We start from the raw sequence: 27,537 nt of genomic DNA on the forward strand, positions 1-27,537 counted from the left end.
TACTGGAATTTGCATACCCACTCTGCACACCGAGAAAAAAATTATGCGATTCATGTTTCTAAAGAGTTTGTTGCGCAACATTCTAGAGTAACTCTTGAAGTGCTCTTGCTGCGTTATACACAACACAATCACATATACGGCACGTTATTCTTCATCGCATTTTGAGAGGAGAGATAACGAAGTTCGGCCCAAATGCGAGTTATCTGCGGTACTCGTCCAGAGAAGCGCGTGACCGCAGGGACTGTGCAAAGATAGTCTGACATGTTCGCACGCTTCGCATTATCCTGTCTCTTGGCTGTATTTTCCGTCTGTGCGGTAAGTGCCAGATCCATCAGAGATGACTTTGGTGCAATAAGTATATCCAGGAGAGGAAGGTTTTGCATTAAATTTGCGTCTTAAATCAAATTACTGACATACAAAATACATTCCACGCGTAACTGGTTGAAGTATCACTTTGAAAGGTAGAATTTTTGAGTTTCGTACTTCGTCGGGCAATTGGATACCGCAATGGAACGTGGTTTTGTGAGGTGTTAAGTGCAACTCTGTTCTTCTTTCAGTCAAGTAGCCTCTTCATCAGCAGGTATGGCCCCAACTTTTGTGTATTCTAGAAAAAAAAGTCTTTCCTTGAAGTTTTGTCTGTGGTTTCAATACTTTGTATGAAAATTGATCGAATTATCACATTTAAATAATTTATAAGGGAATAGTTGTGCCGCTTCTTTTCTGAAAACTATGTAGCTCACAGTTCCTCCCCTTTGAGGCACAACTGTAGACTTGGACGACCCCTACCAGAATACGATGGATCAAATATGAACCCGACGATGATCGCGATTTGGTGGTTAAAGCGACCGTGCATTTATAACCCCTTTACGAGTATGACCAAAATAAGTAAAATATTTCTGATAGAAAAGTAAATTTCAGTTGAGCTATTAATACACAAAGTGTTGCACGATTTTTAAAAACGTTGTAAATAAAAACCTAAAGAAATTGGTAAAATTTAAAACAAAAGTAAAATGATGAAAGGGTAAAAATTGTAAGGCAGTGATGTGATTCTTCAATTCCTCCAGGCGTATTTTATGACGAAATAAATCTCGGGTGAACAGCCTGGTATGAGTGTGCATAGGACACAATATTTCTGCAATCGACCACGTTGCCATCATCAGGTGCGCTGATGTACTGACCGGCGGTAAAAGCGGGAGGGGGATTGCCCTATATATACATGGCGCCGGCCCTCCGCCGGTTAGTACATCAGCGCACCTGATGATGGCAACGTGGTCGATTGCAGAAATATTGTGTCCTATGCACACTCATACCAGGCTGTTCACCCGAGATTTATGTCGTTGTAAGGCAGTGATTTGATAGTTATGGACTGTTGATCAGTGACTGAAGAAAGTGTGAAGCAGCCGCAGTGATGCGGATTATAGTATCCTGTGTAAGAATTTGGATGAGAGCCTAAGCCGCACACTACATATACCGGGGTGTTCCACAGTTTCTATTGCAGGCCTATTGAGTGGATTTAGTAGATAAAGTTTTGACCAGATATCCATTGTTGGAAATGTACCATATGAGTATAAAATAAGTTTGAATAGTAGATCACTTCAAAATACAGGGTGATTCAAAAAGAATACCACAACTTTAGGAATTTAAAACTCTGCAACGACAAAAGGCAGAGCTAAGCACTATCTGTCGGCGAATTAAGGGAGCTATAAAGTTTCATTTAGTTGTACATTTGTTCGCTTGAGGCGCTGTTGACTAGGCGAAACAGATGAATCTTTCGTTTCACAGATTGTGTTTAGTGATGAAGCAACTTTCCACACTAACGGGAAGTCAACCGTCACAATGTCTGTATATGGGGCACTGAGAATCCGCGGGAAACAACTCAGTATGAACGTGACTCGCCTAAGGTGAACGTTTTCTGTGCCATTTCAGCCAATAAAGTTTTTGGTCCCTTTTTCTTCGAAGGTGCTACTGTAACTGGACTACAGTATCTGGAGATGTTAGAGAATTGGCTGTTCCCTCAGCTCGAACAAGAAGCACAACAATTCATATTTCAGCAGGATGGAGCGCCACCACATTGGCACTTATCTGTCCGTAACTACCTGAACGTCAACTACCCGAGGCAATGGATCGGCCGCCAGGCAGCCCGTGACAGAGCACTTCATCACTGGCCTCCAAGAAGCCCTGATCTTACCCCCAGCGATTTTTTCTTATGAGGGTATGTTAAGGATATGGTGTTTCGGCCACCTCTCCCAGCCACCATTGATGATTTGAAACGAGAAATAACAGCAGCTATCCAAACTGTTACGCCTGATATGCTACAGAGAGTGTGGAACGAGTTGGAGTATCGGGTTGATATTGCTCGAGTGTCTGGAGGGGGCCATGTTGAACATCTCTGAACTTGTTTTTGAGTGAAAAAACAACCTTTTTAAATACTCTTTGTAATGATGTAGAACAGAAGGTTATATTACGTTTCTTTCATTAAATACACATTTTTAAAGTTGTGGTATTCTTTTTGAATCACCCTGTATGCTGCTTTAAGGTCCACAAACAGCAGAGACAACGAGGCGAGACAAGTGTGCTCTACAGGAGCCCATGGCATTGTCAACGTTTCGAGTAACCGTCATTGGATTTTATTAAACTTTTCGTAGCCCCCGGCTGCTGTGGCCGAGCGGCTATAGGCGCTTCAGTCTGGAACCGCGCTCCTACTCCGGTCACAGGATCGAATCCTGCCTCGCGCAAGGATGTGTGTGATGTCGTTGGGCTAGTTAGGTTTAACTAGTTCTAAGTCTACGGGACTGAGACCTCAGATATTAAGTCCCACAGTGCTTAGACACATTTGATTTTTTTTTTTTTTTTTTTGGAGCCTTCTAGTTGCGAACGGTCTGGTTTTTCACTGCTGTTGTTGTAGTCGGACGAGGATGGTGCGTGATGTCATAAGCAGACAGAGACTGACGACGGTGACTTCTTCTCAGTTTGAGTATGTACCGTGAGGCGGAATTCTCGAAAGTGATCCAGTTTTCAAAATTATTTTATTTCCAGTTAATACGTTTCCGGTTATGGATACCTTAACTTTTATCTACAACCACTAGAAGCCTGTAACAGAGTTTGTGAAACACGCTAAATACACTACTGGCCATTAAAATTGCTACAGCAAGAAGAAATACAGATGATAAACGGGTATTCATTGGACAAATATATTATACTAGAACTGACATGTGATTACATTTACACTCAAATTGGGTGCATAGATCCTGAGAAATCGGTACCCAGAACAACCACCTCTGGCCGTAATAACGGCCTTGATACGCCTGGGCATTGAGTCAAACAGAGTTTGGATGGCGTGTACGGGTTCATGCAGCTTGAACATGATACCACAGTTCATGAAGAGTAGTGACTGGCGTATTGTGACGAACCAGTTGCTCAATCACCATTGACCAGACGTTTTCAATTGGTGAGATATCTGCAGAATGTGGTGGCCAGGGCAGCAGTCGAACATTTTCTGTATCCAGAAAGGTCCGTACTGGAACTGCAACATGCGGTCGTGGAATATCCTGTGAAATGTAGGGTTCCGCAGGGATCGAATGAAGGGTAGAGCCACGGGTCGTAACACATCTGAAATATAAAGTCCACTGTTCAAAGTGCCGTCAATGCGAACAAGAGGTGACCGAGACGTGTAACCAATGGCACCCCATACCATCACGCCGGGTGATACGACAGTATGGCTATGACGAATACGCGGTTCCGATGTGCGTTCACCGCGATGTCGCCAAACATGGATGCGACCATCATGATGCTGTAAACAGAACCTGGATTCATCCGAAACAATGACGTTTTGCCATTCGTGCACCGAGGTTCGCCGTTGAGTATACCGTCGCAGGCGCTCCTGTCTGTGATGCAGCGTCAAGGGCAACCGCAGCCATGGTCTCCGAGCTGATAGTCCATGCTGCTGCAAACGTCGTCGAACTGTTCGTGCAGATGGTTGTTGTCTTGCAAACGTCCCCATCTGTTGACTCATGGATCGAGACGTAGCTGCACGATTCGTTACAGCCATGAGAATAAGATGTCTGTCATCTCGGCTATTAGTGATACGAGGCCGTTGGGATCCAGACCGGCGTTCCGTATTATCCTCCTGAACCCACCGATTCCATATTCTGCTAACAGACATTTGATCTCGACCAACGCGAGCAGCAATGTCGCGATACGATAAACCGCAATCGCGATAGGCTACACTCCGACCTTTATCAGAGTCAGAAACGTGATGGTACGCATTTCTCCTCTTAACACGATGCATCACAACAACGTTTCACCAGGCAACGCCGGTCAACTGCTGTTTGTATATGAAAAATCGGTTGGAAACTTTCGTCATGTCAACACGTTGTAGGTGTCGCCACCGGCGCCAACCTTGTGTGAATGCTCTGGAATGCTAATCATTTGCATATCACAGCATCTTCTTCGCGTCTGTAGCACGTCTGCCAGATCCCGCAAGACTGCTATCGCCGTCTGATGGAAACTTGCAGTTCCATTGCCAACTTTAAGATGTAGGTAGGGTCGTATCAATATACCACAGTTATAGTGTATTGGAATTTCACCTCGCTATGGAGTTATGTGTTGGACGCAAGTGTGTGTCTCTAGTGTCGTCAATTAGTTACCATCGTCGATCCAGTTTCAGAGTACTGTTCTCAGGCTCATGAATGGTGTAGGTTCTTGCTGCGCATCGAACGTAAAGTTCTGAGAAGTGTTCACTGTACTACTGTATGTTACAGTACTGGCTTCAGAGTATTCGTATTTACTGATTCTGAACTGTTCATCCACAGTATCGGGGTGGACTTGTCTTACTATCCTTACCTCGCAGCAAGGTCATTTGGGGCTTGAAACCGCTTCCCGAAACTTTTGACATGCCATTGTTCTTTGGCTAAAGAGGTTTACGGGCAGTTCTCAGACAATGTTTTCCTCCTCCTGTAAGTGTTCTCATTGTATTCAAAAGCTGTTTTTCCTAATATATTACACTACTGGCCATTAAAATTGCTACACCACGAAGTTGACATGCTACAGACGCGAAATTTAACCGACAGCAAGAAGATGCTGTGATATGCAAATGATTAGCTTTTCAGAGCATTCACACAAGGTTGGCGCCGGTGGCAACGCCTACAACGTGCTGACATGAGGAAAGTTTCCAACCGATTTCTCATACACAAACAGCAGTTGACCGGCGTTGCCTGGTGAAACGTTGTTGTGATGCCTCGTGTTAGCAGGAGAAATGCGTACCATCACGTTTCCGACTTTGATAAAGATTGGATTGTAGCCTATCGCGATTGCTGTTTATCGTATCGCGACATTTCTGTTCGCGTTGGTCGAGATCCAATGACTGTTAGCAGAATATGAAATCGGAGGGTTCAGGAGGGTAATACGGACCGCCGTGCTGGATCCCAACGGCGTCGTATCACTAGCAGTCGAGATGACAGCCATCTTATCTGCATGGCTGTAACGGATCGTGCAGACACGTCTCGATCCCTGAGTCAACAGATAGGGACGTTTGCAAGACAACAACCATCTGCACGAACAGTTCGACGACGTTTGCAGCAGCATGGACTGTCAGGTCGGAGACCATGGCTGCGGTCACCCTTGACGCTGCATCACAAACAGGAGCGCCTGCGATGATGTACTCGACGACGAACATGGGCGCACGAATGGCGGAACGTCATTTTTTCGGATGAATCCAGGTTCTCTTTATTCGTCATAATGGTCGCATCCGTGTTTGGCGACATCACGGTGAACGCACGTTGGAACCGTGTATTCGTCATCGCCATACTGGCATATCACCCGGCGTGATGGTATGGGGTGCCGTTGGTTATCCGTCTCGGTCACCTCTTGTTTGCATTGACGGCACTTTGAACAGTGGACGTTACATTTCGGATGTGTTATGACCCGTGGCTCTACTCTTCATTCGATCCCTGCGAAACCCTACACTTCCGCAGGATAATGCACGACCGCATGTTGCAGGTCCTGTACAGGCCTTTCTGGAGCTGAAAATGTTCGACTGCTGCCCTGGCCAGCACATTCTCCAGATCTCTCACCAATTGAAAACGTCTTGTGAATGGTGGCCGAGCAACTGGCTCGTCACAATACGCCAGTCACTGCTCTTGATGAACTGTGGTATCGTGTTGAAGCTGCAGAGGCAGCTGTACCTGTACACGCCATCCAGCTCTGTTTGACTCAATGCCCAGGCGTATCAACGCCGTTATTACGGCCAGAGGTGGTTGTTCTGGGTACTGATTTCTCAGGATCTATGCACCCAAATTGCGTGAAAATGTAATCACATGTCTGTTCTAGTATAATATATTTGTCCAATGAATACCCGTTTATCATCTGCATTTCTTCTTGGTGTTCCAATTTTAATGGCCACTAGTGTAATTCCGTTCTTTTTCGGCACTTTAATGCTATTTGCTTTTGGCAGATGGTATGTATGAACTGCTGTATCAGTTCGCAGCATTTCCTGTGTATTTAATTTATTACCTATTTTTATACCTCTGTAATTAAGCTCAGTCTCTTGTTATAGGAATTTTCATTGAACTGTTTTCTTAATTTGCGCCGTGCTACGGGCCTTTACGAGATAACTTTTACTTATTTGAATTGAGCACTGCAGCTTATACAGTTTTGTTACCTCTCCATGCAATGTGAACCTATGCAAGTACTACCAGTTCTGATTTTAATACTTCTTGTGCTACTTAAGTTCTCTGATACTTTTGTTTTCCTCCTATGTTCATAATTTTTTTATAAGTAACTATACTTATTCTGATGCAGATACCCTTAGTCAGTATCGAAACCAGGTGAATGCAGTAAACTTTGTGCAACGGGTTGGCTGTTTTTGCCCGTTGAAACTTAAATACGGTTACTGAGCGCCAGACATGTTCAAGGCTGATTATATTTACCACCATAACTGACTGATTAGGATAACTGCGTAACATGATGATGCAGAAGACGTAAACCTTCCGACAAAAATTGGGTCTCATGGCACTTCTCCAGGGACAGATGACAGATGAGCCCCATGCCACACTGTATGAATTGGAATCTCCACACATGATGTATGATCGAAGGAAATCTACTATGATGTCGACTAGAGCCCCCAAATCTACAGTTCGATGAGGGCGCAGATAGAGGGAACATACTGCATACTGTTAGATGGTAAAGGGAAAGAGTAGAAGAACCGTAAGCAGCATTTAAAAATATGGCAGTACCTTCAGCTTTCACCACTGATGACGTCCTTTCTACGTTGATTTGTCCATGCTGATCTTCCACTAAAGGAACCATTTGATCGGTGAGGTTTTCCTGCCCTTCCGCCTAGGTGGGGATCCTGCGACGGTGATGGCTTGGTTGAGGGTCTGGATGGTTCTGGCAGGGATACTTGCTTTCCCTGGTCTTTGCAACGTAACAGAGAACCGTAAAACGTAAATGGATCTACCTATTATGAAAGTTTTTGAGGTCTTTTATTCTGCGTCTGCTTCTCCGAAGGAGACACTGGAACTTTCCCGACACTGGCAATGCTTGCGTGTTTCCTTGAGTCTGTCTGTTAGCTGTCAGAAGCTCTATTATGCTGTTGCCCACGATCTCTACGCTCTTCTAGATGTAGAGAGGTCATTCTTTTCGAAGCTGCGGTCTTCTCTTTTTATGTTTGAGTATAGTAACATATCACACACCGGCAATTTTCAGTTTATGTCATTGAAAAATGAATATGAAATTCCTCAACGTGCACGAAAACCGCCACATCTGTATCTACCAATATTTTCCACGTCAGGGCAGTTTGTTGTAGACTACTTCATGATTCGCCACGGCGAGATCAGTATCACTACTATCTGCTCCTGGCAAGTGTGCGTCGGTCATTCAAGAATAGCGGCGCATTCTAAATTGGACACTTTTCATGTATAAAACAAATTGAATGCAGTTTATAACATCATTGATTATTACAAGTGTGTGTCTATACAGTGTTTGTATCGTACATTACAGTGTCCTGCTGTTTTGTCGATTACAGTTATTGTAGATATTACGAATTTCGTGCCTTGCAGCATACAAGAAAAAAAATAGCAATTTCTACTATAAAGATAGTTCATGCAGAATTCAGTCTCTCGGCGAAAAGCATTACTACATTATATAAGCACATCTATGATTCTATGTTTTCGTAAATTGTGTTCTTTAAATTGTATCTAATTGATGGTCCTTATTAAATCATAATTTTGCATCTTGCGTTTTTCTAATAAAACAGTATCAACTTGTTTTTCATTTCCAGTCCTAACTTAAGCTCTAAATTTTGCCCGATGGAGATTCGAATGTCGTACTGTATTACAGTAAACAGATATATATGTATGGTTGGCCCGCTGGATGGCGCTGATATAGGTCATAGGTCAAACGGATATCAACTAAGTTTTTTTTTAAATAGAAACCCTCATTTTTTATTACATATTCGAGTAGTACGTAAAGAAACATAAATGCTTTAGTTGGACCACTTTTTTAGCTTTGTGACAGATGGCGCTGTAGTAGTCACAAACGTATGGCTCACAATTTTAGACGAACAATTGGTAACAGGTCGGTTTTTTTAATAAAAATACTGAAAGTAGGTACGCTTGAATATTTTATTTCGGTTGTTCCAATGTGATACATGTACCTTTGTGAACTTATCATTTATGAGAACGCATGCTGTTACAGTGTGATTACCTGTAAAAACCACATTAATGCAATAAATGCTGAAAATGATGTCCGTCAACCTCAAAGCATTTGGCAGTACGTGTAACGACATTCCTCTCAACAGCGAGTAGTTCGCCTTTCGTAATGTTCGCACATGCATTGACAATGCGCTGACGCATGTTGTCAGGCGTTGTCGGTGGATCGCGATAGCAAATATCTTTCAACTTTCCCCACAGAAAGAAATCCGGGGATGTCAGATCCGGTGAACGTGCGGGCTATGGTATGGTGCTTCGACGACCAATCCACCTGTCATGAAATATGCTATTCAATACCGCTTCAACCGTACGCGAGCTATGTGCCGGACATCCATCATGTTGAAAGTACATCGCCATTCTGTCATAAAGTGAAACATCTTGTAGTAACATCGGTAGAACATTACATAGGAAATCAGCATACATTGCACCATTTAGATTGCCATCGATAAAATGGGGGCAATAATCATTCCTCCCATAATGCAGCACCATACGTTAACCTGTCAAGGTCACTGATGTTCCACTTGTCGCAGCCATCGTGGATTTTCCGTTGCCCAATACTGCATATTTTGCCGGTTTACGTTACCGCTGTTGGTGAATGACGCTTCGTCGCTAAATAGAACGCGTGCAAAAAATCTGTCATCGTCCCGTAATTTCTGTTGTGCCCAGTGGCAGAACTGTACACGACGTTCAAAGTCGTCGCCATACAATACCTGGTGCATAGAAATATGCTACGGGTGCAATCGATGTTTATGTAGCATTCTCAACACCGACGTTTTAGAGATTTCCGATTCTCGCGCAATTTGTCTGCTACTGATGTGCGGATTAGCCACGACAGCAACTAGAACATATACTTGGGCATCATCATTTGTTGCAGGTCGTGGTTCTGTTTCACATGTGGCTGAACATTTCCTGTTTCCTTAAATAACGTAACTATCCGGCGAACGGTCCGGACACTTGAACGATGTCGTCCAGGATACCGAGCAGCATACATAGCACACGCCCGTTGGTCATTTTGATCACAATAGCCATACATCAACACGATATCGACATTTTTCGCAATTAGTAAACGGTCCATTTTAACAGGGGTAATGTATCACGAAGCAAATACCGTCCGCATTGGCAGAATGTTACGTGATACCACGTACTTATACGTTTGTGACTATTACAGTGCCATCTATCACAAAGCGAAAATAGTGGTACAACTAAAACGTTCATATTTCTTTACGTACTTCACGAATATGTAAAAAAAATGGGGGTTCATATTTAGAACAAAACGCAGTTGATATCCGTTTGACCTATGGCAGTACCATCTAGCGAGCCAACCATAGCGCCATCTGGTTTCCCCCTTCAAGGTAGACGAGTTTCGTCCTTTGTAGTTTTTCCGTTTGATGCTTATTTCGTGAGATATTTGGCCCAGTCACTATCAATGGAAAATAACTTAAAGAACTAATTAGTTGGTGCATAATAATGCTTCACATTCGACGAGAAAAGAACTACATATCCATATTACTTTTTATAGAATATAATGGAATTTACTGCCAAAAATACTTACTTGCAATTTAAACGAAAGCTCAGGCTATTTCAGTATACAACTATTTAAGTCGAGTATTGGATTTGCGAGTTGTGTCACCGTTCTTGCCGCGATGCGATGTGTTCTGTTAGTCTTTCTTGAACCTTTCTTTAAACCAAATTTTCTGAATCCATAGTTACATGCGGTCACAGTCTTGAAGATGGCAGCTAACAGCAACTTTGACTAAACTTCAATTGCTAAAGCAACCAGCCAGTCAGTTGCAGGAAGTTTATTTATCTAAACTCATTTTTGATACTACTTTGAGCATCTTCTTCAAAAGCACATGTAATGCAAGCAAATGACATCATGTTGGCTGGTTACTATGTTAATTGAGGCCTCTAACGTTATTATATGCTACACTGTGGTACGCCCATCCTACCAGGAAGAATTCCATGGATCCATCTCGTTCCCATGAAAAGCCGTGAGAATCACAAGTTGAATCAAACAGAATTTGGCATATTTTGGCAATTTTTCGACAACTAAGATGTGGTAGATACTCCAGAGGTTGCGCACTAACGAATGTTTCGTTTCAACAGTCATTCCCTCCGTCATGCAGTACACCGTGATGTTGTGAGGTTTGCCCTTATACTGGTTTGTCAAGATTCTCATTCGCTGTGACACACAACGTACCAACGCCTTGCAGTACGGTGGTGGCTGAAGCGCGCCCAGAGCTTGCGGTCGCGGCGGATTGATGAAGCTCACCAGTCCCAGTTCAACTGTCCTTTGCTCGCTGGACCAGTAGGCTACACAACCAATGAAGACGTAACTCTCTGAGATACTCACCGTTTGGCATGACCCAGGAAGGATGAGTGGTTTATGAAACTCTGTGTACGTGGCGAGCATCACGTGCATGGCTGCCAATACACCGATGATGTGTTTAATAATTGGGACCTGGGCATAAAAATGGTGAAGTGTACTTAAAATAAGGCAGGTTGAGTCTGCATTGTTTGTCAACCAGCTGTTACTGCTGTACACGCTTGAGGATTGCACAGTTTGGCTCCGCAACAGCAACAGATCTAGTACTTCGTCTAGCCATTCATTTCAGGACAGTTCTCGCATACAATCAACGAAAACTTTGTTTCTTTGCAGCAAGACAATAGGACCACCGTTTCACTGTCATCTGGTCTGCAGATTGTTGGCTTAAAGACGACAACCGTGAGGGGAGTCCCATACTTCAGCTTTCGTGGGATTCCTTACGCCGTTCCTCCGACTGGAAAATTGCGCTACACGGTAAGTTCTCGCATGTAAGCTGCAATTTCTCTGAGATCCACTGGTAAGCCAATATATTATGAACAGCCTGCTTAAAAGCATGTCCCTCTACCTTTGTAATGCAATAGAGTAAGGATTCAGCGTACCACGGATTCGACAAGCCATTGGTAGGTGTTGGAGCTATGTGGCATCAGATATCTGCGCACAGGTCAAGTTACTCCCGTAAGCGCGGGCCGGTGGTTTCATCGGGTACAAATCAACCAAATTTGGTAGCTGAAGCATCAGTTACTACGCTTCTTAAACCAGTGTAGTACAGTTCTGGCCTTGTGACTCGGACACCTGTTCTCCTGGAAGATGCGTTCATCATTGGGGAAGACATGAAGCGTAAAGACATGAAAGTGGTCCACAATAATGTTCACAATAGTTCGTACCTGTCATGGTGCCTACGTCTACTGCCAAGTCCTCGTGGAAGCCCAGCTGACTGTCTCCCATAGCATAATACTGACCCCAACAGTCCGCGTCCGTGCAGTGCATGCTTTGAGTAGCTGTTGGCCTTAATGACGTCGTATCTGGACATGATCGTCGACATGGTATAGCAAGACACATGATTCCTCCAACCAGGGTTCACGTTTCCAGCCTCGATAATCCCGTGACCAATGCTGTCGTAATTGGCGATGTCGTTTCATCAAGTTTGAAAATGTTGAGGTCGTCTGCAGTGAAGCCAGATGTTCATCGAGAGAAGGGTCTGATACGTGAGTTTTTATAAGGATTTTTTATACTGAAAATAAAGTGACAAGTGTTTCGATGTTTTGCTAGTAACTACTTAATTTTTGAGAAAATTTATGTAAAAGTCGGTGACGAAAAATCGTAGTTTAAATGCAATACATCGAAATATATTCTGAAAACAGATATTTTTTGATATGCAGTCAGGCCTAAAACTAATAATGTTCGAGGTACTAACGTTATTGTGTTTTACGCTGTAGCTAGGGCATCCGTGATTCTACATCTCTAGTAGATCGAGGCTGGCGGCCGAGTGTTCAATGCGTTACACCACAAAACCGCTGGTCTGTGTTCGAGTCTTCGTCGTAGCACTTTTATTGGACATTTTTTCAGTGTATCTGATAATTATCTTTTGCCTTTTTTGGAGTAAAACTCGGGAGCTATGATTAATAATGAAATACGTATATCTTATTATGAATTGACAGTTATTTGCATCATGATACAAGATGCACTAGATAAAGCTTTATAGATAATGATACTTAAATGACCTGCATTGTGAAACAGATACCACCTAAATGTACCTTTCTTTGCGAACCGTGTGACATTTACTTTTTGAGGCATGTAAGGAATTTCATCGCTCAACTTCAAAATCATGGAATGCACAGTAGAGCAGAGAATTACAAGATAGGGCAGAAGTAGTAACACAGAGAGAACTGTGGCAGTTGTAATTTATTCAAGATGGCGGCTCTCCCTTTGGGGGGGGGGGGGGTCCTCCCTCCTCCCTTTGTGTAGATGTGTGCAAATCACGTTGTTGAAATCACCACCCCTATTCCTTCCCCCCTCCCCTACTTCCCCACCCCTCCCTCCCCATTTCTCCTTCCTGCCCCACTTGTGAAGTGGTGAAAAAAAGATGCAGTCTCTGCTGAGCTACTGGAGAGGAAGAATGGCACTTACTCTCTTTATTTATTTACTTTAGTTATTTTGAGGGAGTTATCCGATTTGTGGATATTCCTACATGTGCCTCCACTCACCCCACATGTGAATTGGTGAGGAAAAATACTGTATTGATCTACCAGAGTGAGGGAAAAAAATGGGAGGTAAACTCGAGCAACATATTGTTTATTTACTTAAACATTAATTAATTAAATGGTGGGAAATGTTGGGTTGTGGTTCTATTTATTTGGGCAGTAAAAATGGCATACTCTCATGACATCACAGAACAAATGGGTAGCTGGCACATTAGCAATATCAAAAATGACAGGAAATAGTACATTTGCACTACACTATCAAATTAACTATTTAACAATTTACAGGAGACAAGATAGGTAAAAGAGATCTGAAAGGTGTAAGTCAAACAGATCGCTTAAAACACTCACCACCACCTTATGATGATTCATTTTTATGATAAAATAGATATGAGTACTTCAACATTTGAGAATCACACACACGCATTCACACATACAGTTTGCAAATTAAGTGATTAAACTCTCACCACAAACAGAAAGTAGCGCTAAATACATCAAAAGTCTTGCATATACCAGCGTTTGAGAACACAAGCACCCTCCGCCACACGTTGTCCGGCTCACCACCACCACAACGTTCCCACTTTACATTAAACATACGTGGGGAAAAAACCTTCCTATCGCACACACACGTGATCACGAAGCATCGACTGCAGGAGCCTGGGGGGCTACAGCCGCTTTGGCTGGGAGACTACTAGAGGTTTGCACACGTGTTGGCCACACCAGCAGTTGCTCGTGCATCTCACGTTATCCACATACTGGCCGTACCAGGCGCACAGAGCCCGGAGAGAGTGTCACGGTGACTACCCAGCCGTCAACCGATCAATTTACATGGGGGCAATAATCTTCCAGCATATTGAATCCATCTTGAATCTTCTCAAACTTCCATGTAAAAATTCGGAGAGTAAATACGAGTCCGCTTCTGTCGCCGCTCAGCCAGCATACTGGTTAGTTTGCTATTCAGCCACGAAGAGGGCACTGTGATCACCGCCGCTAGGTCTTGTCCCCGTGGCTGCAGGCAAGAGCCAACAGGTCATAGCCTTTCTTTATAACTGCCAGTAGCGAGAGGCTGAGCAGTGGCTTCCAGTCACCCAAAGCATCGTGACCACTCCTGCCACTGGCTGCGAATGGGCATGCCTAAACCCCACCACACTTAAGACAGATGCAGATTGGACATATAGTTCTAACTGCAATTCCATCTCGATATTGACTCTCCAGTTTAAAAATATCTCCTTTAAACAATCCAAAATGAAAATGTTGTCCACACACCCCGAATTTCTCATACGAAGTGTAGATTCCTCATTTTTATACGAGTTATTTTCAAAGACAGAAGAAACTGGAGGATACGCACGTTTCCACGTCGCTGAAGTATCGTTACTTGTGAAAATCCTCTACAATAGTACAGCATAGGCTATATTTCCTCTTAGTACTCTTTCATCAGCTAAAATATTTGTTCTTATCAGCTTAATATGTTACACCCTGCATCGCAGGACTATAACATTAAACTCATTTTTTACTCTTGACAGAGTGGTAACCTGTCACAGGAAGCCACGTTTTTGACTCTTGACAGAGTACTAACAGCGTGCCCTACTTGTGTCAAAGGATGCCACGTTACATTCGAAATACCCTAAGGTAGCTAAATGCTTGATCACCTGCGAAATCTCTTAAGGAAAGAGCAGCATAGAGGAGTTGGAAATATCATGTTCACGCGATCACTTCATAACTTAGGTAACGTAGTTGATTTTTTATGATTGCCATCTCTCCCTGTGTAGATGAGCGATTGAAATTTCCTGAAAAGACCTCACTGCACGAAAACACGTCTGATTCTGCTCCAACTCGCGAATCACAGCTGTGATACTGTTGCCTTCACTTCCACCAATCCAGCAGCGCGTCATTGATATCAAATTGATTGATTAATTAATTAAATTAATCATGAGAGTCCCTTTGCAAGATGAGAATCTTTTTCCTGCAGTTGTATTACACTCGCCAGGTAATCATTAGAGACGCTTCTTTGACATCTCTGGGAGCTTCCCACAGGCTAGGTAGTCACTTCCTCTGATGCCAAAACTGGTGGTAACATTCGTTATGTAGCATGTGGATATCCAATACTAATTATGTTCTCTCTGTTATTTGCCTTGAAGTCGCTTAGAATTCCACTATACTGCCCCTAAACCAATCCTGCTGAGATGTCAGACTGTGGGGGCAGACAGATGCTTCACTCTCCTCTACACCATGATGCCTCCACCCCCATTCCCTCCTCCGCCTCCAGGTCGCATGCGAACAGTTGCCACCACCGTCACCGGGTTGCAGACCTCTGCGCACACATTAGGGCTGGATCATTTCTGGCCTACAAGCCACATCTCACCTTGGACAACTGTAAATGACTCCGGGCTCAAAAAAGTTATCCTATCCTTCTCAGAAGAATTGGTTGCTTAAACGTCGCTGACCGTAAATACCAAGATATTGAACAATATGCTTCCAATCCTCCCACCTGCAATCCGAAACGTTGTCAGATGTGATTTTGAAATATGCTGGAAGGGTAGACCCATTGAGCAAAAGCAGAATATCTGTTCGCTGACGACCCCATCCCAAATGTGTGTGATCCCTGGGTTTCTCTGAGAATACAGCTCGGAAGAAACGTTCCTATTGGTTCTCGCCAAACTAGTGAACGGATGCTTCGAGAACTGAGATAGGAAACCCTGGAGGGAAGGTGATGTTCTTTGCGAGGAACACCATTGAGAACATTTCTAGAACGGACATTTGAAGGTGACTACAGAGGATTGTGAAAATTACCGAACTATCAGTTTAATAAGTCACGGCTACAAAATACTAACGCGAATTCTTTACAGACGAACGGAAAAACTGGTAGAAGCCGACCTTGTGGAAGATCAATTTGGATTCCGTAGAAATATGGGGACACGTGAGGCAATACTGACCCTACGACTTATTTTAGAAGCTAGATTAAGAAAAGGCAAACCTACGTTTCTAGCATTTGTAGACTTAGAAAAAGCTTTTGACAATGTTCACTGGAATACTCTCTTTCAAATCCTGAAGGTGGCAGGGATAAAATACAGGGAGCGAAAGGTTATTTACAATTTATACAGAAAGCAGATGCCAGTAATAAGAGTCGAGGGGTATGAAAGGGAAGCAGTGGTTGGGAAGGGAGTGAGACAGGGTTGTAGCCTATCCCCGATGCTATTCAATCTGTATATTGAGCAAGCAGTAAAGGAAACAAAAGAAAAATTCGGAGTAGGTATTAAAATCCATGGAGAAGAAATAAAAACTTTAAGGTCCGCCGATGACATTGTAATTCTGTCAGAGACAGCAAAGGTCTTGGAAGAGCAGTTGAACGGAATGGGCAGTGTCTAAAAAGGAGGATATAAGATGAACATCAACAAAAACAAAACGACGATAATGGAATGTAGTCGAATTAAGTCGGGTGATGCTGAGGGAATTAGATTAGGAAATGAGATACTTAAAGCAGTAAAGGAGTTTTGCTATTTGGGGAGCAAAATAACTGATAATGGTCGAAGTAGAGAGGATATAAAATGTAGACTGGCAATGGCAAGGAAAGCGTTTCTGAAGAAGAGAAATTTGTTAACATCGGGTATAGATTTAAGTGTCAGGAAGTCGTTTCTGAAAGTATATGTATGGAGTGTAGCCGTGTATGGAAGTGAATCATGGACGATAAATAGTTTGGACAAGAAGAAAATAGAAGCTTTCGAAATGTGGTGCTACAGAAGAATGCTGAAGATTAGATGGGTAGATCACATAACGAATGAGGAGGTACTGAATAGGATTGGGGAGGATTTTGTGGCATAACTTGACTAGGAGAAGGGATCGGTTGGTAGGACATGTTCTGAGGCATCAAGGGATCACCAATTTAGTACTGGAGGGCAGCGTGGAGGGTAAAAATCGTAGAGGGAGACCAAGAGATGAATACACTAAGCAGATTCAGAAGGATGTAGGTTGCAGTAGGTACTGGGAGATGAAGAGGCTTGCACAGGATAGAGTGGCGTGGATAGCTGCATCAAACCAGTCTCAGGACTGAAGACCACAACAACGATTCTACGGCCACCAATATACATTCCGTAAGATATGAGAAATTAGTGCTCATATGTAGGTATATAGACAGTCTTTGTTCCCTTGCTTTATTTGGACTGGAATAGGAAAGGAAATTACTATTAGTGGGACAGGGTAGTCTCACCCACGCACCGTACGATGGCTTGGCAAGTACGCATACAGACGTAAATACAAATATACGCTACCTATGAAGATGTCGTTTCAACCATTTATAGGCACACAAGACTGACGGATGAATTTGTCTCTTATTTATCGAGAAAATAAGAGACGAAACTTTTGCTACCGATTGTTTCTCGGTGAAAATCTTCGTATTAGCCACTAATTCTTCACTTTGCGAGATTTATGGGAGAAGCCCACAAGACTTAGCAGCGTTATACAGTTCACTTCTAAAATCCCCTTTCCTCAGAGTATTACTTACCTGCCTAATTCTCACGAATCTTCCAGTCTTCGATATATAGCATTTGAATCCACCTCATTTCCACGAGTAACAGATGTCCACCATGTCCTCCCGCTAAGTTAGAGACCCCTACTAATTCTCTCGAAACTCCATGACGTTCCGACAGCACTATTCCGTTAGATAGAAGGCTGTCTAGTTCACCACCAGGCACTAACTAGATAGAGTTCTATCACAACGAGAAAAATAGCGCACCAACGTACAAGAGGAAAATCGCAGCCATGTTGGATGTAGGCGGACTCCACAAAGAAATTCAGAAGAATAACACCTACAACTCATTGATATTGTATGGTTGCCTATAAATATCCCCCTGTACATGTCATAATATCCCTTGTCGTATTCCTATGGTTACTACATCAGAAATACGACAGTTTAATGGGGTCAGAGTCTTCGTTGCTAGCATAGTTTTTAGTGAGAAATACATCACCTTTTTTCAGATGGAGCATAACTCCGTAATACGAATCTAACAATATCACAGAGCTTCCAGTACGCTATCCATTGAATGATTTAAATTCGTGCAACAGCCTTCCACGCGTATTTCACAACTACAGGGGGAGATTTGGGACTTAATCACAGCATTGCTCAATTTTTACCGATCATGACACTGTATTCTGTCTAGAGAAAAGTATATCGAAACGGGTAGTACTCATAAGCGCAATGCTAGTTCTTTATTTAAAAGCACACCCACTAGTTACGAGCCGGCCGCGGTGGTCTCGCGGTTCTAGGCGAGCAGTCCGGAACCGCGCGACTGCTACGGTCGCAGGTTCTAATCCTGCCTCGGGCATGGATGTGTGTGATGTCCTTAGGTTAGTTAGGTTTAAGTAGCTCTAAGTTCTAGGGGACTGATGACCACAGCTGTTAAGTCCCATAGTGCTCAGAGCCGTTTTTGAACTAGTTACGAGCTAATTCAACTACTGTACATCGCGAACCAATTACCCACCAAGAACAAACAGATCAAATCAGGGTCAATGTTTCCACAAGCAAGAGCAGTCGCCTTGGTACTTTCTACACCTCCATCTGAATTGTAGTGCAACAATCCGTATTGTGACATACTGATGGGATTCGTGGGCACTCGTCTCCTACATCATTACATCTTAGTAGGCGGATCGCATCCTCCTTAAAAATCCATGCAGATGAGTTTGAGCCTGACATACTCTTCCGAATTAGCTCACCGACCTGTCAGTTGTTAGTGTTTGGATAGCTTCCCTTAAAATTCTGGCAAATGAAACCAAACCCGACATTTGCATCCTACTTCAGTTCGCCCCAGTTGCTTACTACTAGGCGTTTTACGGCAGTTAACGGTTCCAGTGACAATTATGACTAAAACAAATACACTGCAAGCGGATGTTATGCGCATGGTAGAGGGCACATCTCACCTATATTAACGATTACTCAGCTATCCCAGTCTCACATGCTGATCGAGTAAAACATTGACTTTACACTTCCATATATACTCTAATCCATCTCTGCGTTTCCGGGAGAAATACGTCGTCTTTTCCAGAGAATTTCTTCCCATCACATATTAGAATGGAGTATGCCGGCAATTACGATACTAGCAGCATCAACATGATGCTCCTTCTGCGGAGATCAGTCACATAACATGAACAGATGTGGGCTCACAGGATTGGTAGACAGCGACTATGTAGGATCGAGTTGTCGAATCGATGTTACTGTTCGCCAGCGTGCATCCTTTAACCACAAATGGAACTATGTGTGTTAATGTTGGAATAGGAGCTGACAATGACCTCAGAGCTATAGTGGAAATTAAGAATGTGTAGTGCGGTACGAAGGTGGGCTAGTTCAAATAAAGTGAGAGTAGCTGTGCACCAAACTGACATACTTATCAAAGTGCAATTGACGGTTAAGAACGACACATCCTATCTCGGCATTCTTGTCTTCGACAGCAGCAGTGATAGTGCATCAGTACTTACCATGCTTGGTGTTGCTACATTAAAATTAACAGCTGGAGAGTCATTACAGCACTAATTTCTAAAGCAACAAAATTCTGTAAACACACATGGTCTCCAGGAAATGGTATGCGCTGCGGTGGAGCGAGAGTAGATCTGTGGTATTGTAGTGGGACAATCATTCTAAGATCAACATAAGTTCGTTGCAAGATGGTATGCCTACTCCAACAGGTTTTGGTTGAAATAAATGTACAATCTAAAGCGAAAAAAACAATTATTTGCGAAATACTGTGGCGTAGTTTAGACACATCGCTCAGTGATGCTGTGTGAGTAACTCACGCCCGCCATTAACAAATATTCCATTAAAAATATATTATATACATGCATATAGACTCCATCGTGATTTTGAAATGTAATCTGCTGACGATAAAAATACAATCCATCTAGCGAAGCAATGAAATCAAATATCTGTAACATAGTTACCAAACGTCTTTCAGGACTATTTAAGTAACGCTGTGTGTGTTACTCCCTCCCACAATTAGCAAATGTGTTATTACAACTACAGTCTTCCATGGCATAAACGTGTATATAGATACCCTTCTGATTTCGAATTTTCTTAGGAAGAAAACCCAAGTACCCAGTAATGCAGCGATACAATGGAATTAGATATGTGTAACTTAATCTCCAAACGTCTGTCAGGGGTATTTAAGTACAGTGATTGCTCCATGTTACATACACGCATACAGACTCCTTTCGAATTTCGAAATGTAATTTGCCTATTAAGAAAAAAATATACGGTAATCCTGTGATACATTGCAGTAAAATGTGTGTAACATAGGTCCAGAACGACTGTAAGAGCTATTTAAGTACAGTGATACTGTGTAGGTTACTCCCTTCCATAATTATTAAATTTTCCATTAAAACTACAGTCTTTCACACCATATACATCCCGTACTGATTTTTCATATGTACTTTCCCATCGCTAACATTCTGACAAAATCGATCTCGAACATTCCATTTCAGTAGATATAAATTAGTTTCTCATATGTACTTCCGCATCGCTAGAATTTTGACAGAATCAGTCTCGAAGTCCATTTCTTTAGGTATAAATTAGAACTAAAAACCACATTCTTTTTAGCGGAGGAAGATATACATGTTTCCTTCTAACGTTATGTAGTCGCACATATTCATTGTGATTATCTGAGTCCATAAGCCAGTAGTCATCCGTAAAAGGCCATTGCAATAGTATGGGGCATTTCAACGTCTTCAGTTTTGCTTTATATGAATCTTTTATATTCCCGCTGCATCCATACCAATATTTCCTAATATATACCATGCTCCTGACTATGAAATATGGAACAGTTCCTCTAGAATGCATAGCCCTCCCCTATTAAACTACTAATACATGACGTCATCCTTCCATCCAGCATATAGTTCATACATTAGGAAAACAAGCTTCTTCTACCACCATTTCCAATTACATCAGCAGTGTAACGTTTTACACTAAAGTAATACGATGCATGGCAGGAGGCAGCACTCAGATTTTTTTTTTCTTCTTGCAACACACCACAACACAAAATCTAGTAGTTACTAGTACATGTAGCAAAGCATTTGCTACCGAATCATATGGAACTTTATAGCACACATCTTAACAATAGTACTCTGCTGCGGGGATGAAATGTTTTTTTTTAACCGCATGGAAGACAGCATACGTTGACAGAATCATAGTATTGTATGTCAGTTCCATGTTTCGACAAAGATCAGGGGATGTTAAGATCAGTGTAATCGCGGCTATCATATTAAGAGCAGATATAAGTGTGATTGATCTAGGAAAAAACTAGAGAAGAGCGCATTTTTACGATAATGCTTCATGCTGCACAGTGTGTGTTAACGAAGTATAAAAAGTACATCATAAAACAACAGTATCTCTTACAGCGTCGTTGCCTTCATCAAAAATGTTCTTACCGTAGGTAATACAGGTCTCTGACACACATCACATCAAGTAAGGGTAGCTCCACATTTAACACGAGCAGCGATATGTCTGCACGGAAAGAATACTACTTTCACGTCTTCTTCGAAGCAGATTTTACACAGGTGAGCATTGTCAGAAGCTCTCACAATCACATGGTGTTCTGTTGGTGCTTTCAGGAGATTTAACGGAGTTTAACATCAGCTGCAACTTGTACTGTCATTTTTTGCGTCTCTTTTCTGACAGATATTATTCACAAAACCCTTACCCCTCACAAGAAGCACAAACAAGCGCTTAGGAAACCACACAACATGTTCAAGCCATGGGATATTCGTTTCATCCCAATATTTCAACCCTCCAGCCACAACGGAAATACGTGGCTTCTTCTCCATCACCAACAACCAAAGAATCCAGCTTAGTTTCTCAGGACGTTGCTTAATTGCTAATGACCAATCTTCGAAAGACGCCAGTCTCACACAGTATCTTCTGTATTTAGGGTGAGCTAACCTAGTCTCCCAAACGTCACACCTTCAACTGCTTAACGATACTGATTCAAGAGATGAATGTGATTGTATCTCCATTCAGCACAGGTTACAAGTGTTGTGCTAGATAAACAGTTCGACCCACCGACATATATCCCCAACACCCTCAGACATCCACTATGTTACAGAGCGACAAGCTTTCAGAGCTCACTTTATATACATCCAACACTAAAGATCGAAGACGCTGACACTTCGGCTCGTGCGATCATGAAATCACTACTGGCCACATATTCAAAATTTGCTTGTAAATGTAGTACAGTTGACTAAACATAGTGCAACTGCGCTATCTTTCTGCATGTATGTATTTCAGTTTCACATGGAAAGGCTCCCTAAGCCTACTCCGGACCTACCATTGGTGAATCCACATTCAGACATCATCCCAAGCCGGCTGGTGTGGCCGTGCGGTTCTAGGCGCTTCAGTCTGGAACCGCGTGACCGCTACGGTCACAGGTTCGAATCCTGCCTCGGGCATGGATGTGTGTGATGTCCTTAGGTTTGTTAGGTTTAAGTAGTTCTAAGTTCTAGGGGACTGATGACCGTAGATGTTAAGTCCCATAGTGCTCAGAGCCATTTGAACCATCATCCCAAACACATTGTCTGTAGGTTCATCTTCGAACCCCATCCCAAACATAACACGTGGTGAATCCACTTATGAGCTCTACCACGATTCTGTCCTGAACATACCGTTTACCATGGTGGCCCCCAAGTGAAGACAAAACACGTACATGTAGAAAAATAGCGCATTTGCGCTAAGTGTTCACGAAATCATTTCGTACCTCTTCAGGGTACTATTGTTAACATCTATGCTGTAGAATTCCATCTGATCCTATAACAAGTGCTTCTCGACGTGTACACACCACTAAGCTAGTAGCGATTAGATTCTGTATTGGGGTTTATTGCAGGGAGAAAAAGAAAATATGAGTGCTGCCTATGACCATGCATAATATTACTTTAGTATAAAGTCTTACACAGTAGATGTAACCGGAATTGGTGATTGATGGTGCTGGATGGCGGGATGATGTCATGTATCATTACTTTAATAGGGCGAGTCTACACACTTAGAGACATTGTAGCATATTCCACTATCAGAAGGAGAAACTGGTATGGATGTAGTGGGAATATACAAAAAATCATCTAAAGCAGGACGGATTATGCTGAAATGGACCATCACCCGTATTATTGCAGTGGTCTTCTACGAACGACTACTAGTTTATGTATTCAGATAATCAGAAGGGATATGTGTAGCTACATAATGTTTGGGAGAAACATTTATATCTTCCTCCGCTAAAAAGGAACTGGTTTTTAAGCTCTGATTTGTAGCTACGGAAATGGACTGATTGAGTGTGATCCTGTCTAAATGCTAGCGATACAGAATTACATTTCAAAAATCCGTATGGGATGTATTTGGTGCGGCAGGTTGTAGTTTCAGTGGAACATTTGTTAATTATAGATGCGAGTAACCTACACAGCGTCACTGTATTTACGCAGCTCTGACAGCTGTTTGGGACCAATGTTACATGCATCTGATTCCAATGCACCATAGGATTACTGGGCATTTTTTCCTCAGGCAGATTACATTTCCAAATAATATTGGAGTCTGTAGGCATGTATATGACATGGAACACTCCGGTTTTAATGGAACATTTGTTAATGACGCGAGGGAGTACCACATACAGTGTCACTGTCCTTAAATAACTCTGATGGGCGTTTGGAGATTAAATTACACACATCGCATTCCATCGCCCTGCTGGATTACTTCCTAAGAAAACTACTTTTCGAAATCAAATGGGGACGCATATGCGCCACGGAAGACTTTATTTTTAATAGCACATTTGTTAATGTTGGAGGGAGCATCATGCACAACATTACTGTATTTAAATAGCACTGAGTGACGTTTGGATACTGTGCGACAGTATTTCGCAAATAACTGTGTTTGCATGCTTTGAATTCCACAATTATTGCATGCGAAATCTGTTGGAGTAGATATACCATCTTGCAGTGAATTTTCATTGATCCTAATTGAGTGACTGAAATCACTAACAGCACATCCCCATCTCAGTGCTCCCACTATCTTAAGCAAAACAATACCACAGATCTATTCTCGCTCCACTGCAGCAAATAGCACTTCCTGCAGACCATGCGTGTTCACGGCACTTTGGTGGTTTGGAAATACGTCCTGTGATGACTCTCGAGCTGTTAATTTTAACATAGCAACACCAAGCACAATGAATATTGATGCAATAATACTGCTACTTTGATAAAGAAGGGAGTGCCGAGACAGCCATCAACTGCTCCTCGACAAATATGTCAGTATGCTGCATAGATACCTCCATCTTCTTACCTCACTACATATTCTCAGATTTCACTATAACTTTGAGGTCATCGTCAGTTGCTGTATCAATAGTGATACACGTAGACCCGTTTGTGATTAATAGATACATACTGGTGATCAGTAACGTCTATAAGACAGCTCCACGCTGCGTAGTCTCTGTCTATCATTCTTGTGAGCCAGATCTGTTCATCTTACGTGGCTGATCTGTGAAGCAGAAGCATCATATGGATGCTGCTAGGATCGTATATGTTGGCATATTCCATTTGAAAGCGTGATGAAAAAAAAATCTCTGGAATTTTTCCCGGAAACGTAGCGGTTGTGATTACGATATGTATCGAAGTATACAGGGTGTTACGAAAAGGTACGGCCAAACTTTCAGGAAAAATTCCTCACACACAAATAAAGAAAAGATGTTATGTGGACATGTGTCCGAAAACGCTTAATTTCCATGTTAGAGCTCATTTTAGTTTCGTTAGTATGTACTGTACTTCCTCGATTCACCGCCAGTTTGCCCAATCGAAGGAAGGTAATGTTGACTTCGGTGCTTGTGCTGACATGCGACTCGTTGCTCTACAGTACTAGCATCAAGCACATCAGTACGTAGCATCAACAGGTTAGTGTTCATCACGAACGTGGTTTTGCAGTCAGTGCAATGTTTACAAATGCGGAGTTGGCAGATGCCCATTTGGTGTATGGATTAGCACGAGGCAATAGCCGTGGCACGGTACGTTTGTATCGAGAAAGATTCCCAGAACGAAGGTGTCCCGACAGGAAGACGTTCGAAGCAATTGATCGGCGTCTTAGGGAGCACGGAACATTCCAGCCTATGACTCGCGACTGGGGAAGACCTAGAAAGACGAGGATACCTCCAATGGACGAGGCAATTCTTCGTGCAGTTGACGATAACCCTAATGTCAGCCGGTTCTAGGCGCGCAGTCCGGAACCGCTCGACTGCTACGGTCGCAGGTTCGAATCCTGCCTGGAGCATGGATGTGTGTGATATCCTTAGGTTAGTTAGGTTTAAGTAGTTCTAAGTTCTAGGGGACTGATGACCATAGATGTAAAGTCCCATAGTGCTCAGAGCCATTTTTGAACCTAATGTCAGCGTCAGAGAAGTTGCTGCTGTACAAGGTAACGTTGACCACGTCACTGTATGGAGAGTGCTACGGGAGAATCGATCTGTTGTAGGGTTTTAGAACTTCTTTTTTGCTCGCGTATCATGTCATTTCTGGAAACCCAGAATCTACTCTGTAGGAATCAACATTGATTCCAGAAACAGCGATCGTGTGAGACGCAACTCGCTTTATTTGTTCATGAGACCCAGAAAATATTAGATACAGACTCCCAGGTAGATGCCATTTTCCTCCACTTCCAGAAGGCGTTCGATACAGTTCCGCACTGTCACCTGACAAACAAAGCAAGAGCCTACGGAGTATTAGACCAGCTGTGTGGCTGGATTGAAGAGTTTTTAGCAAACAGAATACAGCATGTTATTCTCGATGGAGAGAAGTCTACAGACGTTAAAGTAACCACTGGCGAGCCACAGGGGAGTGTTATGGGACCATTGCTTTTCACAATACGTATAAATGACCTAGTAGATAGTGTGGAAAGTTCCGTGCGGCTTTTCGCGGATGGTGCTGTAGTATACAGAGAAGTTGCAGCACTAGAAAATTGCAGCGAAATGCAGGAAGATCTGCAGCGCATAGGCACTTGGTGCAGGGAGTGACAACTGAGCCTTAACATAGACAAATGTAAAGTACTGCAAATACATAGAAAGAAGGATCCTTTATTGTATGGTTATATGATAGCGGAACAAACACTGGGAGCAGTTACTTCTGTAAAATATCTGGGAGTATGCGTACGGAACGATTTAAAGTGGAATAATCATATAAAATTAATTGTTGGTAAGGCGGATGCCAGGTTGAGATTCATTGGGAGAGTTCTTAGAAAATGTAGTCCATCAACAAAGGAGGTGCCCTAGAAAACACTCGTTCGACCTATACTTGAGTATTGCCATCAGTGTGGGATCCGTACCAGGTCGGGCTGAGAGAGAAGATAGAGAAGATCCAAAGAAGAGCGGCGCGTTTCGTCACAGGGTTGATTGGTAAGCGTGATAGGGTTACGGAGATGTTTAGCAAACTCAAGTGGCAGACTCTGCAAGAGAGGCGCTCTGCATCGCGGTGTAGCTTGCTGTCCAGGTTTCAAGAGGGTGCGTTTCTGGATGAGGTATCGAATATATTGCTTCCGCCTACTTATACCTCCCGAGGAGATCACGAATGTAAAATTAGAGAGATTCGAGTGCGCAATGAGGCTTTCCGGCAGTCGTTCTTCTCGCGAACCATATGCGACTGGAACAGGAAAGGTAGCTAATGACAGTGGCATGTTAAGTGCCCTCCGCCACACACCGTTGGGTGGCTTGCGGAGTATAAATGCAGATGTAGATGTAGAACAGCACATGGAGGTAAAAAAAATGAGCAGTGCAGTGATTAAGTGGCGAATCTCCCCCTACTCTTGTAGTAGCTGTGATTTATGCGTGGAGGTGCGAAGCTGTTGCTGCTATGTAAATGATTCAATTGACGGTGTATTTGAAGCTTTGTGACACTGTTAGAATCGTACAATGGAGGTATGCTACATGTGAATACGATAGGATTAGGATACGAGCAGGAGGACATTTATAGACATACAATCGACATCGATAAATTGTAGATGTTATGCTTCAGAACTTCTTTTTGCAGTCCACCTACACTCTACATGGTTGTGATTTTCACCTATTCTCTACATGGTTGTGATTTAGTGTGTTATTTTTCTCGTTGTGATGGCTCTCTGGTCAGTGACGGATGGAGAAGTAGATAATCTTCCAGCTAATGAAACAGTGCTGTCGGAAAGTGATGGTATTTCGAAGAATTAGCAAGAGTCTGTGACCTAGCGGGGGACCTCTATTATTCGTCGAAATCAGGTGGTTTCAAATGTCATATATCGAAGACTGAAAGATCGTGAAAGTATGGCAGGTAAGCGATACTC

General features: G+C 42.8%; 1 protein-coding gene across 2 annotated transcripts in view; it reads left to right on the forward strand.

Moving 5' to 3' along the window:
* Window positions 1-227: 227 nt before the first annotated feature.
* LOC124622630 (esterase E4-like) overlaps window positions 228-27,537 on the forward strand; it is a 156,892-nt gene continuing 129,582 nt past the window's right edge. For both annotated transcript variants that reach the window (XM_047148406.1, XM_047148407.1), the window contains exons 1-2: window positions 228-315; window positions 11,368-11,508. In XM_047148406.1, coding sequence (XP_047004362.1) covers window positions 262-315; window positions 11,368-11,508 — 195 coding nt within the window. In that variant the 5' untranslated portion in view covers window positions 228-261. The remainder of the gene's footprint in view (window positions 316-11,367; window positions 11,509-27,537) is intronic.

The sequence above is a fragment of the Schistocerca americana genome, chromosome 7, assembly GCF_021461395.2.
Source record: "Schistocerca americana isolate TAMUIC-IGC-003095 chromosome 7, iqSchAmer2.1, whole genome shotgun sequence".
Taxonomy (NCBI): domain Eukaryota; kingdom Metazoa; phylum Arthropoda; class Insecta; order Orthoptera; family Acrididae; genus Schistocerca; species Schistocerca americana.